Source organism: Triplophysa dalaica, chromosome 9 (genome assembly GCF_015846415.1).
Source record: "Triplophysa dalaica isolate WHDGS20190420 chromosome 9, ASM1584641v1, whole genome shotgun sequence".
Lineage (NCBI taxonomy): Eukaryota > Metazoa > Chordata > Actinopteri > Cypriniformes > Nemacheilidae > Triplophysa > Triplophysa dalaica.
The window spans coordinates 22260701-22273733 of NC_079550.1; the positions used below are offsets into that span (position 1 = coordinate 22260701).

The 13033-nt window shown below is 37.6% G+C and overlaps 1 protein-coding gene across 1 annotated transcript; it reads right to left on the minus strand.

The window, feature by feature from the left end:
• Positions 1-258: 258 nt before the first annotated feature.
• On the minus strand, positions 259-3753 carry LOC130428461 (claudin-4-like). Its single transcript, XM_056756526.1, has 2 exons — positions 3248-3753; positions 259-1268 (listed from the first exon to the last, which is right to left on the minus strand). The coding sequence occupies exons 1-2, from the start codon at positions 3736-3738 to the stop codon at positions 611-613; spliced, it is 1149 nt and encodes a 382-aa protein (XP_056612504.1). The 5' UTR covers positions 3739-3753; the 3' UTR covers positions 259-610.
• Positions 3754-13033: the final 9280 nt, after the last annotated feature.

Here is a 13033-nt window from a genome sequence, read left to right on the forward strand (position 1 = left end):
CTGCATATGTAAATGACTTATTAATCATTAATAAAAACAATGATAAATTAATTATAAAGGATACCTTAATGTAAAGTGTAACACATTATTTTATATTAGGATATTAGATTTAAAAAATCATAAAACAAGTCTAAATATTGTGACAGCTAACTTAAATAAGTGATTAAAGCAAACGTATTACCTCCTAAAAATAAGATATATTTACTGCCGTGCACAATTTCCTTAAAAATGTCAAATGAAACTTTACATGACACAATGTAGACGTATGTAATAAAAGGTTTATTTAAACATAGAAACTGACAATAAGTTGTTCATCATGTTTTAATTGGCAACAAAATGATTATTAATAATACTGCACACAAATGGTTATGAATATGCTTAATAATAAGATTGCTCTTAAGAAAAGAAAAAAATACAAAATAATTACACTATGGGAATTCAAAACTGTTCGTAACAAAACGACGACGCCTCATCAAACAAAAGACTCCATGTGACAATAAAAAACATTGCAAAGGCAGCGCAGCAGACACGTACAAGAACACGATCCCCTGCGTCATCACGCTCCGGCCTTAGTTAAAGACACGCGTGAAGAAAATCAAAGTCAACATGGTCACACATAGTCTCTTTTGTCAAAACCACTGGGTGCCGCAGAGCGTGTAGCAGAGTAAAGCATTCTGCTGGGTGGTCCATACCTTTTGTCCTCTTCCGGGGGGCAGCTGCAACACAGAATGCCCCCTCCAATAAGCAGGAGGGCAGTGGATGCCCATCCCAGGTACAGCGATGCACCTATCTCCCTTTTCTGCGACTCGTTGATGTTGGGGTTGTAAAAGTCCCTGATGATACTGTGAGCCGACCAACACACGGGGATCAAAATCAAGACGGCAGCACAAATGAAGGTGACGCCAGCAGTGACCATAACTCTAGCTTTGACGCGCTCCTCGTCCACGCATCTCGTGCACTTGGCGCCCGTGACGGAGAGCAGAACTCCAAGGACTCCCATCACGATAGAGATGATGCACAGAGCCCGAGCCGCCTGCAAGTCCGAGCTGAGGGCCAGCATGGAGTCGTGAACTTTACACTGCATCTGTCCGGTGCTCTGCACTACGCAGTTCATCCAGATTCCCTCCCATATGGTCTGGGCCGTCACAATGTTCACCCCGATGAAAGCGCTGACCTTCCACATGGGTAAAGCGCAGGACACGATTCCCACAATCCAACCAAATAAGGCTAGGGTGACTCCGAGTATCTCTAAACCTACTGTTGGCATTCTGAGCGAGCGACGAGAACGATTTCATACACAGAGGAAAGGCTCGCCAGAAAATTGTTCGAAGCTTTATAACGGACTGCAAAGAGGAAGGTGGAGTCACGTTGGAAAAAAGTCCGGCAGGATTGGCTAGGCCTTGCTGGATTTTGACTGCGACTAACCTTGGCATGAATGCATCTCAGTTTAATGATTTAGCTCTCTTCACACAGTATTTCCCACTGAGAGACCAAATGGTGGATTGTTAACCAGTGACTGGCAGAATCGGGTTAAAGGATAACTTGTAAGACCACCACGAGTAAACATGTCAAACAACGTTTCCAATGGAAGTATCTAAATGCGATTGCATGCATGTGCAGTAAATATAACTAACAAATGATACACGCAAATCTTATGGACCTGTGTTCACTTGAATGGGAGCCAACTGAAGAACTTTCCAATGAGTCGCCACAAACTCAGAATCAGTGATGCCTTGCAGTTTCGTCATTAGCTGCTATCAGTCCAGGCATTCTCAAGGCCACACAATGTTTGACTCGCTCTAAACTCAAGCACTGAAGCACACACAAATCCCTCCCACATACACATCAATCACGCTGAGGTACGTGAAGCCCCAGTGACCTTCCTTTCACCTTTGGAGCATTTTGATATGATTATATTGAACCATCTGTTTATATTTTACTGAACCCTTGTTGATAGAGTCTAAACATAAAAAAATGTCAGTCTATGAAAAAAAATATATTTAAAAAAGGGAAATAAACATGCGTTATGAATGTGACAAAAAAAAGGAAGTGGTTTTTGGTAGACGATAAACTTTGTAGGATTTCTGTGAAATAAAATGCACAATCGTGAAGCAATAATACAGAGAAGGGATGCCTCTTTATGGAACATAAAATAGTTACTTTATATTCATTTTCATGTGCCCATTTGTAGCGTTATGGATGTGACAATCCTGAAAATGTTACTCACCTGACCATGAAAAATCATGCACTAAAAATAAAACAAATGTTTCAAATTTGAAGAAGGATCTCACATGGGTATCTGAATTGCCACATGTTAAAATCTGTGGTGTTACCATTTTTTCGTGTTCAGGTTGACATTTTCACGGAATTACCCAAATGCACCAAAGATGTCCGAATTAAAATGTCAAAGTTGCTTCTACATCCTGTTCGTAACGTTAGGCCGGAGTCTCTAGGATGAATCTCAGTATCACGGAATGCTTTTGTAATTATAGAGGCAGCATTTCAGCAATAAGGCTGGTGATTTTATCTCCGTCTCAGTTACGCTGTCCCGAGCACAGGGATTACCAGAACAACAAGCACATTGTGTCCTTTCGCATCTGTGCAGACAAAGAATGTCATTTATATGCGTGGTAGGCTTTTAAAAGTGGGATTCATTTCAAGTGCACTTTGCTAATGTTTACAGTTCACCGGTTTTCCACTTTCTTTGTTTCTAAGAGTCATTGGTGCCTTTCACAGATTCATAATGTTTTCAAAGCCGAATGACCATTCACTTTTGATAATATACAAATCACAATATGAATTTGTCTGAGGTGAATAAAAATGGGCTCCTTTAAATCATTGGCTTATCTGGAGTTAAAGAACAACAGATTTTTTATCTATTCATCTTTTGACGAACATTAGATCACACGGCATATCTATTTACATGACATGGTCGCTAAGATACTTGAATATATCGTATGCTTCAACATCGACACAAAAAGATAACAGTGGTCAGGTAGATTCAAAAGCCACTTTAATCAGTCTTGACGTTTGGTCCTCCTCACTCAGCTCTCGAGGTTCACGACATCTAGAGATTCAAACCCCTCAAACATAGTCTTTTCTGTCATATGCATTCACAGAAATAGATTTGACCCCTGCGTAGTCCGCTCTTGTCTGCCCAGCGTGGTCTCGTCCTTTTGAAGAACAGGAACAAGACAAAATGGCTCCCCCTAGGATCAGCAAACAAGAAGCGCCCCATCCGAAGTACAGCGCGTTGCCAAAGTCCCTCTTCTGCGTCTCCTCCAGGAGCGGGTTGCGAAAATCCAGGATGATGCCGTTGGCTGTCCAACACACGGCCACTAACAGCATCAGCCCACACATAATGAACGTCCCGCCGGCTGCCATGATGATCCGTGGCTTGCTTGCGGCATCTGAGGTGCAGTTGGTGCATTTTGCCCCGGCCACCGCCAGCGCCATGCCCACCACACCAAGCAGTGCACTCACGACACAGAGCGCCCGAGCGGCCTGCAGATCGTCCGAGAGCCCCAACATGGAGTCGTAGACCCGGCAGTGCATCTGTCCCGTGCTCTGCACCACACAGCTCATCCACAAACCTTCCCACACGATCTGAGTGACCACAATGTTCTGGCCTACGTACGCTGCAACTCTCCACATGGGCAGACAGCAGGCGGCCATGACGCCCAGCCAACCAGCTGCGGTCAGGATCATCCCCAGGATCTCCAGACCGGCTGAAGCCATTGCCGCTTCGCTTTCGTCTGCAGTCCTGAAGATTAGCTCGGATGTTGAAGTCGCCCCCGGACTGGAAGACGTGCTTTAATGAAGAGATGGTGAAAGGTAGACGGAGAGAGAGAGAGAGAGAGCAGAGGAGACAGATAAGGTTTCTACCTACTTTATACCGCTAAGGCGATGGAGGGTGGAGTCTTTGATGGCATCATGTTTAGTGTGGCACTAGAAAAAGTGGGGCTTTGGTAACACTTTTCTTGCATTGGTAGGGCGCCAGGTGACCCAGATGACCCAGTGAAACCCTTAAAGGGATACTGCACCCAGAAATAAAAATTCTGACATATTTTTTTCGCCCTCCAAATCTGCATAAATTTATGCTAAGCACAAAGGAAGATAATTGGAAGAATGTCAGTTAGCGAGCAGGGATCGTCCCCTATTGACTCCCATGGTATTTATTTTCCCTACAATGGCAGTAAATTGGGATTGAGATCTGACATTCTTCCAAATATCTTCCTTTGTGTTTAGCAGAACAAAGAACATTTATGCAGATTTAGAGCAATCTGAGGGCGAATAAATGATGTCAGAATTTTCTGTTGTCCATGATGTTGCCGGTTAAAAAGCAGGTGAGCAAAATAAACTTTTGATGTGAACACAACGGTCCTAAGTAGAAAGCAATTTCTTGTAAACATTTAATTCACATTGAAAAGGTGTTTCGTTTATTAGGTAGTTTAATGTGTTTAAAAAGGTTGGGGTTTCAACTTGGTCACCTTTTCAACACCTGCCTAACTTGGCATCATATCAAAGCACACGTTAAAATGAAAGTTCACTGGTGTCTCATGTGTCTACTTCTCTTAGTATCCTGGAGATATGTGCTGATTCACTATTCATTGAGATCGGACAATTCTTCTCTTTGTCTTTAAGAGTAAAACGCATAATCCAGTCTGAGATTTATCTTTCGTCTGTCAGTAAGGGTTTTTTAGCTTTTTACATTCCACCGATCAGGATTTGAGATAAAAGTGATCTTACTGAATCTGTTTAAAGACATTTCAGAAAACCTTTTGTGTTAACTTAAAGCCGGGATAGTTCACCCAAAAATGAAAATTGTCTCATTCATTTCTCGTACTAAAGTTGTTTTGAACCTGTAAAAATGTCATTGTTCTGTTGAACACAAAGATATTTGTAAGAATGTTAGTAGCTGACATTTGTGGGGCATCATTGACTAACATTTTTTGTTCTTTCAGCACAAAAGAAGATATCTTGAGGAATTAGTAAAGCAAAAACCTTTGACTACCATTTTCAATTTTTCCACTATAGTCAACGATTCCCCGGAACTCTCAGTTGCTGACATTCTTCTAAATATCTTTCTTTGTTTGGAACAACTAGAGAGTGAGTAATTCATGACATGGTTTTCATTCTTGGTTGGAGCATCCCTTTATCAGTTTTTAAAGGGTTTCATGTAACCGTAAGAGCAATGAGATGATCTAGTTGTTTAAACAAAAACTGACAATCTTTGCATTCCCAATCAACTTAAAGCACCTGGATATGGGAAATTTAGCCAATGTGAAGCAACATGGCAGCAATGTCATTTATAAAAAATGTCATGTTCAAATGTTTGAATAAAATGTATCGAAACATATTTGTGAACCGGCAAGTCCAGAACAACATTGACAAAAGCCTTTTGGGATGTGTTTGCCACTCCATTCCATTCCATTTTCTACCGCTTATCCGAACTACCTCGGGTCACGGGGAGCCTGTGCCTATCTCAGGAGTCATCAGGCATCAAGGCAGGATACACCCTGGATGGAGTGCCAACCCATCGCAGGGCACACACACTCACTCATTCACTCACGCACTCACACCCTACGGACAATTTTTCCAGAGATGCCAATCAACCTACCATGCATGTCTTTGGACCAGGGGAGGAAACCGGAGTACCCGGAGGAAACCCCCGAGGCACGGGGAGAACATGCAAACTCCACACACACAAGTCGGAAGCGGGAATCGAATCCCCAACCCTGGAGTTGTGAGGCGAACGTACTAACCACTGAGCCACCATGCCCCCCGTGTTTGCCACTCAATTTACTTTATTAATAACTTGACAATCAAGGTCGCTATCATACACTGTAAACCCGGATGAATTGGTAATACTCAAATATTTTGAGGCAACGCGTTGTAATGAGTATTGAGTATAGCAGTACCATAGCAGTACCTTCAAATTTTGATAAATGTTAAGTTTAAGTTCTCACCAAATCTTAGTTAGTGCAACTTAAATATTTAATTTATCCTTTTTATGAAATAAAGTAGACAGAACTTAAACAAATAGTTACGCCAAAATTGCATTTTAAGTTTATTCTCCTTTGTCTTAATATGCATAAATCAAACACCTTGATTTAAGCAATCCAGAATGAGCAAGAAGAGACTCATGTCAGAACTGGCATTAGCACAGTCACTGCTCACTGTTAATAGAACACATGTTAAAGGTCAATTGTAGCTTTGGATACACTAGATGCACCGCTCTTCTAAACAATAGTTACCACAAAACAGAAAAATATGTCAAACTCTTCTAAATACCAAAGAGAATTAAACATTAAACACTAACAAATCTTCAACTTTTCTAAAAACATATAAAATAACCATTTTTTATTATTTACTCTCCTAAAGCAGTCTGACGCAAAGCATGCTGGGAATTGGACACCCTTCTCGACCAATTGAGTTGAATTAACATGTTTAAATTGAGTAAATTGAACATGGAACAAAAACATTTTTGGAGTTTTAGTCAAAACTTCAAGTTAATAAATAATAATCATTATACTTTTCTCAAAAGTAAAAAATATTTAAGTATGTAGATTTTTGTATTAAATTAAGTTTAAATTGTTTGATTATTTTGAACATCAAACCTGACAAAAAATGTATTGTTTTAATTTGCATATATTTGAATAAAATGAAAACAGGCAAACTGGTAAAAAATTAAAAAAAGACACAATACTGCAAAGAAAACAGATTCATATTCATGCTCAAACAACACAATACTCATGTTTTTACATGTATTTAAGAAGAGTTAAGAAAAGGGCAACAACTGATGAAATGAGACAGCTTTAAATAACAGCTTTCATGGTTCTTTTCAAGTCTTTCCCGTTGCTGTTGGGTGACTTTACGTCACTCCAGGTTTCTGCTCTACAGCATACACTGGAATGGAAAGTTCACAATACATGTAGAAAAGCTGTTTAAAGGCTAAATTAAATACAGTAGGTCTCTTCACTTTTTTTGGAGCTGTCAAACAAAGGAGAACAACCTGTTCAAGCAGTGCTAAAACAATAATGTCTTAAACACTATCATTAAATTAAATCTATTTGCACGTGACCAGGACCCCAATTCAACCATCTCAGCCAACAGCTTTTGATCATTACCGACTGCGCCTGTGGGCTAAGAAATGCAAGGGTCCCCCTGGAAATGAAATAACAGCTGTGACACAGAAATAATTAAATGCCTGTTAATTTTTAAGCCTAAAATCGGTTTTCAGGCATTGCTTTGTTGCTTGAAAAAAAGTCTCTTCTCCTCAGATGTGGTTGAGGGAAATCATTCAGACAGAAAGCAAGGAGAAGTGAAATTAAAGGATCTGAACAAACATGTTGTTCCTCTCTTTACTGCTTACTGTTAAAGTCCCAGTGAAATAAAACATTCCAATGCCTATTTATTCATGAAATATTGCAGATTTCATTGTAAATAGTTTGTCAATGAGGGATATTTTCTTTTTCAAATTTGGGTACCCTCATAATCTTTAGTTAAAATAAAAAATGCACTTCCGTCCTGTAATGACGATCTATCTCAAGTGACGATAGACTCCTCCCTTCACCTGTTCGCATGCCGGCTTCATTTCAAAATACATCCAATTAAATAGCAGAAAAAGACTAAAGTAACGGCCAGTATTTTTCTCATTAGAAATTCCAATTCAAATACGTCAAAATACGGAAGTAAAACTATCGCAACTTCCCGTCTACTGGGACTTTAAGATACACATACCTGTGTGTGCTCATTTAACAATGACATTAATAAGAGAAATTGGTTCTAGAATGGTCCGCTTACATAACTTCTTTACATCACAATCAATCATAGAATCAAAGAAGTCATTAAATCTCTAATGTTATTCGTTGCTGTTGTCAGTGCCGATCCCAGACGTCTGGGGGCCCCAAGCAAATTTGTAGGGGGCCCTGGCTTGTACAAATAATAAAAATCAAGCCTGGCCTAAACATAACTGTAAACTATAAGAAATACAAAATAATAACTCAATTAACACACTTAAGACTGAAAGAAAAAAGACATTAAACTAGGGGTAAATAAAATGTTGATTAAATTTTGATTGACCAACACGCAAACGCTTTGTTTCTACTAACAAAATAAAGCATGATAAATACAGTTTCATCAAAATACCTAAGCATATGAAAACACATCTCTAAATGTGATGGCACAAAAAAAATAACATATTAGCCTATCATGGACAAATAAAATATGGTGAATGAATACTGAATTTGTAAATCAGTACTGGAGATTGGTTTTGTAAATAGTTATATATCTGGTTATAAAGCTGATAAAACTATACTTCAGGCTCATCTGAGATGGAAACGCATTTGCAGAATAAATTCTTAACGTAGCGAACATTAAACCCATGCCATCCGTCACTCAGAACACGACTGTCAAACTAGCGCTCATGCTATAGGTTACAGTCCAGTTTTGGGCACAAAACCTTTTTATTCTGATGTGAAATGTCAAAATGCACAGCTGAAAAAAAGCACTTCACAGAATAGCTATATATCTATATAACAATACTACTACCACTACATTATTCCAAAAATGATTTCTGTTTTTTTAGTCAGTCTTTATCACATTGATGTATGTCCAAGTGTTAGTTTTACTTAGTTAGACTAAGTTTGGTTTTATTTATAAGATGTTATATAAGAGGGGTTTGGTAACATGATTTTGTTGTTTATGATTATAATTTTAAGCTTTCCTGTCGCTCAGTGGTAAGAGCATTGCATTAACAACGCAAGGTTGTGGGTTCGATCCCAGGGGATTGCATATACTTAGAAACAAATGTATAGGACAATGAAATGTAAGTCGCTATGGATAAAAGCGTCTGCCAAATGCATATATGTAAATGTAAATGTATATACATGTATGGGAATATGGGCATGACCTCGATTCCTCACTGCACTTAGTGCTCACTACTGCGCAGACTCTGGCTCCACTGACAATTCCTTTAGCGCCATCGCCAGATTTGTAAGATCAATTTATTACAAGTGAAGGAAGCGGTGTCATGCTGTCCATCTTTTATACCTGTAAATGTCCATCTGGTCAAACACGTCTGATCCGGGCAGCAATGTTACAAGCTACAAGGTTGTTTTGGTACTTTGCCTGCCTTTTTAAAACAAGCGTAATTCGGAAATCGGACACCCGGCCTTTTTAAGTTGTTACCCTGAATATGAGCCAAGAAGCCTTTTTTTTGTTATATGGCAATAATTTTTAGACCTGTGCAGCCAACGTAGTGCTTTGAAAGGGAGGGGTGGAGTGAGCTGTTGGTTGTAATTCCCAGTCTCACCACTAGATGCCACTAAATTTCACTGACTGGTAAAGTGTCATTCATGAGGATAAATTTGAATAAAACTACCCAGACTTCAAAGAAAGTTAAATTAGACATTGAATTGGAACAACAAGAAATTAAACTAACTGATATAATTTAAAAGTTTAGGTTGCAGGTCATGAGTGCGTGAGTGAATGAGTGAGTGTGTGTGCCCTGCGATGGGTTGGCACTCCATCCAGGGTGTATCCTGCCTTGATGCCCGATGACTCCTGAGATAGGCGCAGGCTCCCCGTGACCCGATGTAGTTCGGATAAGCGGTAGAAAATGGATGGATGGATGGTTGCAGGTCAATGCAGGTAAACCTTCAAGACATCCCTGTGGCGAATAAACTTTTTACATTGTTTCCTTTTTAGCTCCATATTAAACTCGCTTCAAAACATTAATTTCTTAATTTATTTGTAATTTAAAAGGAATTTGCAAGTGAATTTCTGAATGGCCCACAAGTCTGCTATAAAGGATTCAAAGTTGTAATACTGCACCCAACTAAAATACCGGTTTTGTAGGATGCTCTAAAAGTCTATATCTCTTGCATGATATCAAGATGACATTTTACTCATTTTGGTAGGTAGTGTATGCCTACATGGTCATGGTGTATGAGTCTGCATGTGTCTGCATGTGAGAAAAACATAAAACCGGTTCGCTGACCGGGGAGCTACTAGATAAGATCTGCTATTTATTCTGATGAGGTCATGTGTGCAACACAATAACAAATGTGAACATCTGAATATATATATTTATATTACAAAATAGTTTTGGTGCTCTGTGAAGACATCATTGATAAACGAAGACATCACTGTTGAACAGATATTTTTGACCAGTCTATTCTACAAGCCAAACAGTGAAATAATGTGAGAACAATAATACATGTGATGAGTACATACCAAAATGATGTACATCAAGCAAATAGGCTTCGATCAGCACAACATATTTTTATTTAAAAAGATGCAAAGCATGTTCTGGCTTGCAAACCACTGTTCTGTACTAACACCCATCAGCATGGGAGTGTGAACCTGTTTCACGGTGGTTTCTCATGATGAAAGATAAACATTAATCAGGTACTGTACTCGAGAAAACAGTTGCAAAGGTGTTTGACAGTTTCTGGAGTTCTGTTTGCTCTACTGCTGTATGCTATGAAACGCCTTTTTCAATGTATATAATGTCATTTACATTATAGTTTTATAAAATGTAAATGCTCTTTAAATTTTTCTGAAATGAATGCGGGGTTTTCTTCCCTAGAGTTTATACATTTTAAAAGACATCATACAGAAAACGTGTTGCCTTCCTTCTTCTCTGTGTACTACTTCTCAGGAGTTTGTTTTGAGTGCTGCGTGTCATGTGTCCCCATGACTTAGACTACTGTGAAATAGTACTAAACTAATACTAGAGAATCACTTTATCTAATATATAAAAAAAAATATCTTATTGTTAACGGTGCACTGTTAAACTATGCTGTTGTAACTTACTTTAGATTTAATTAACTGTTTTTGCATAAACTTACCTATTCTTATATTTTCTTTCATAAAACAAGTCTAAATGATTTAGCTCACTTTTCTTGTTATGTAAATGTATTGTAATTTAAGAAGTTTTCAACATTTAACTAAACAACAAACAAAGACAAAAATGCAGGAAAATGCAAAATTGCAGTGTTGCTGTGTTTATGCCAGTCTATTCTTGCCAGTGTTTTATTCTTGGTTTAAAAAAGTTTAACTCAAATTGAAACAGTAATAATAGGAAAGTAATTAAATCTACGGTACGTTACTGGAAAAAACCCGCAGCAAAACTATGCAAAGTTTGACAGTGAAAAAAAACTGAAAAAAGTATTTGCATAGATATTTTTAAGTAAAATTTGCTGCTATAATTCAAGTACAACTTACTAACCAGAATAAAGTAAATTGAACTTATTAAATACAATTAGTTTTTGTTAAAATAGTAAATGTTCTCAAACTCAAACTTCATGGATCACTTACTTTCAAATTGAAATTTACTATTTTTTACATTAAAGATGGTCAAGTGAGAAGAGACTGTAGGTCTCTGTACCGGCATGAGCACAGTTACTGTTCAATATGTGAAATAACACCCACAATGACTTATTTCGTTCCTCCAACTAGGCGCAAGCACCTCTCTTCTGAACAACGATAACCACTTAAAAAACTTAAAAATAATACCAAAACTCACCTCAATGTCAAAGATAAATCAAAACAAAACTCGACTGAGTCTTTGCTTTTAATGAAAAATACTTAAAATTAAATTTAATTTGGAAAATGTATCTCCTAATGCAGTTAGACATAGCATGCTGGGAACTACAGATCAAATGCCAAAGTAGTTATATCTACAAAAATGATGTACGTAGTCCCAACACAAAATGAATAAGTAAACAACCAATTTAAATGGGTTTAACATAATAAAATTGAGTCAATAAAATTTCTTCTATGAAATAATTAAAATCTAAACATCCCAAATTAGTAGATTTTATTCCTATGATTTTTACGTTATTTCAATTACCTTGAAATATCAGAATTTCATTATTTTATATTTCAAATGTGACAAGGAATGGAGCAAAATATATTTTGAAAGACAAATAACTTTTAAAATAGATACTATTATATAATGACTGATTAAATATCTGAGTAATTTGAATTCTAGACATTATGAATGTAATAGTATCCATTGCAAACTAACTGTGGTGGATAGATACACATGTAAGGTGGTGCTGTAAGGTGAGGAGAGTTAGGAATAATAAAATAACCACTGGACCTTTGCAAGGCTGTAACTAAATATTTACAGCAAACAAATTTGGTAGCAAATAAAACAAATACTGTCATCACAGAATATAGTAAATCTGATATTTAGTTCAGAAATTTTTTTTAGGAAGGGAATTCAAAGCTTTCCTATTCAAAGACAACCTCTTCTTTTCTCTTCTTTTCTCTAAAGCTTGGAAACAATAGTGCATGACCATTGTTTTGTCTCTATTAACGGTGTGCATTATGTGCTTAGAAACGGTGTTCTTTAATTACCTTGTTGAGTCAAGCTTAAAGTGCTCTCGGTGTCATGTGGTCTTGTTCGATCATTGGAAAGCACTGATGAGTCACGAAATCTCTATCACAGACTTCGGTCATCCATAGAAACTCAGTCTACCCAACCCGAGAGCCCCGGGGAGAAACTGTCTGATGTCATGAGCACTAACTTCCCCTCTTTAAGATGTGACTTTTTTATTAGTAAACAAAGTATGTTACAACAAATGACTCCCTGGTATTAAGTCATTTTAGTTTACTTGAAAAATTTAAACCTTGCCTCGGACAAAAGTTTAAAGCACTTAAATTACAGCCCTAACCAACAAAAATAGAACTAAATAAAAAATAAGTACAATACAATATGTGAGAGATAATCCACAGCTAGCCGTGTGTTAAACGGTTTTAATGCACGACGTGGAGGCCTGGAACCTCCAGACGCGAAGCCGAACAGACCATGGTATAAAAATACATAACAAAGCGACAAAAGCATAAAACAAAATAGCTAAAAAGTAACTAAAATTAACATACACACAAAAAATTAAAGGTAATTTTAAATATAAGTCAAACTATAATAACTGTGCTGCCATGAAAAATATATGTGAAACTTATTTCCTTGTAAACAGTCTTTCTCATTGAATGATTGCTTTGTTCAACGATTTTCTTT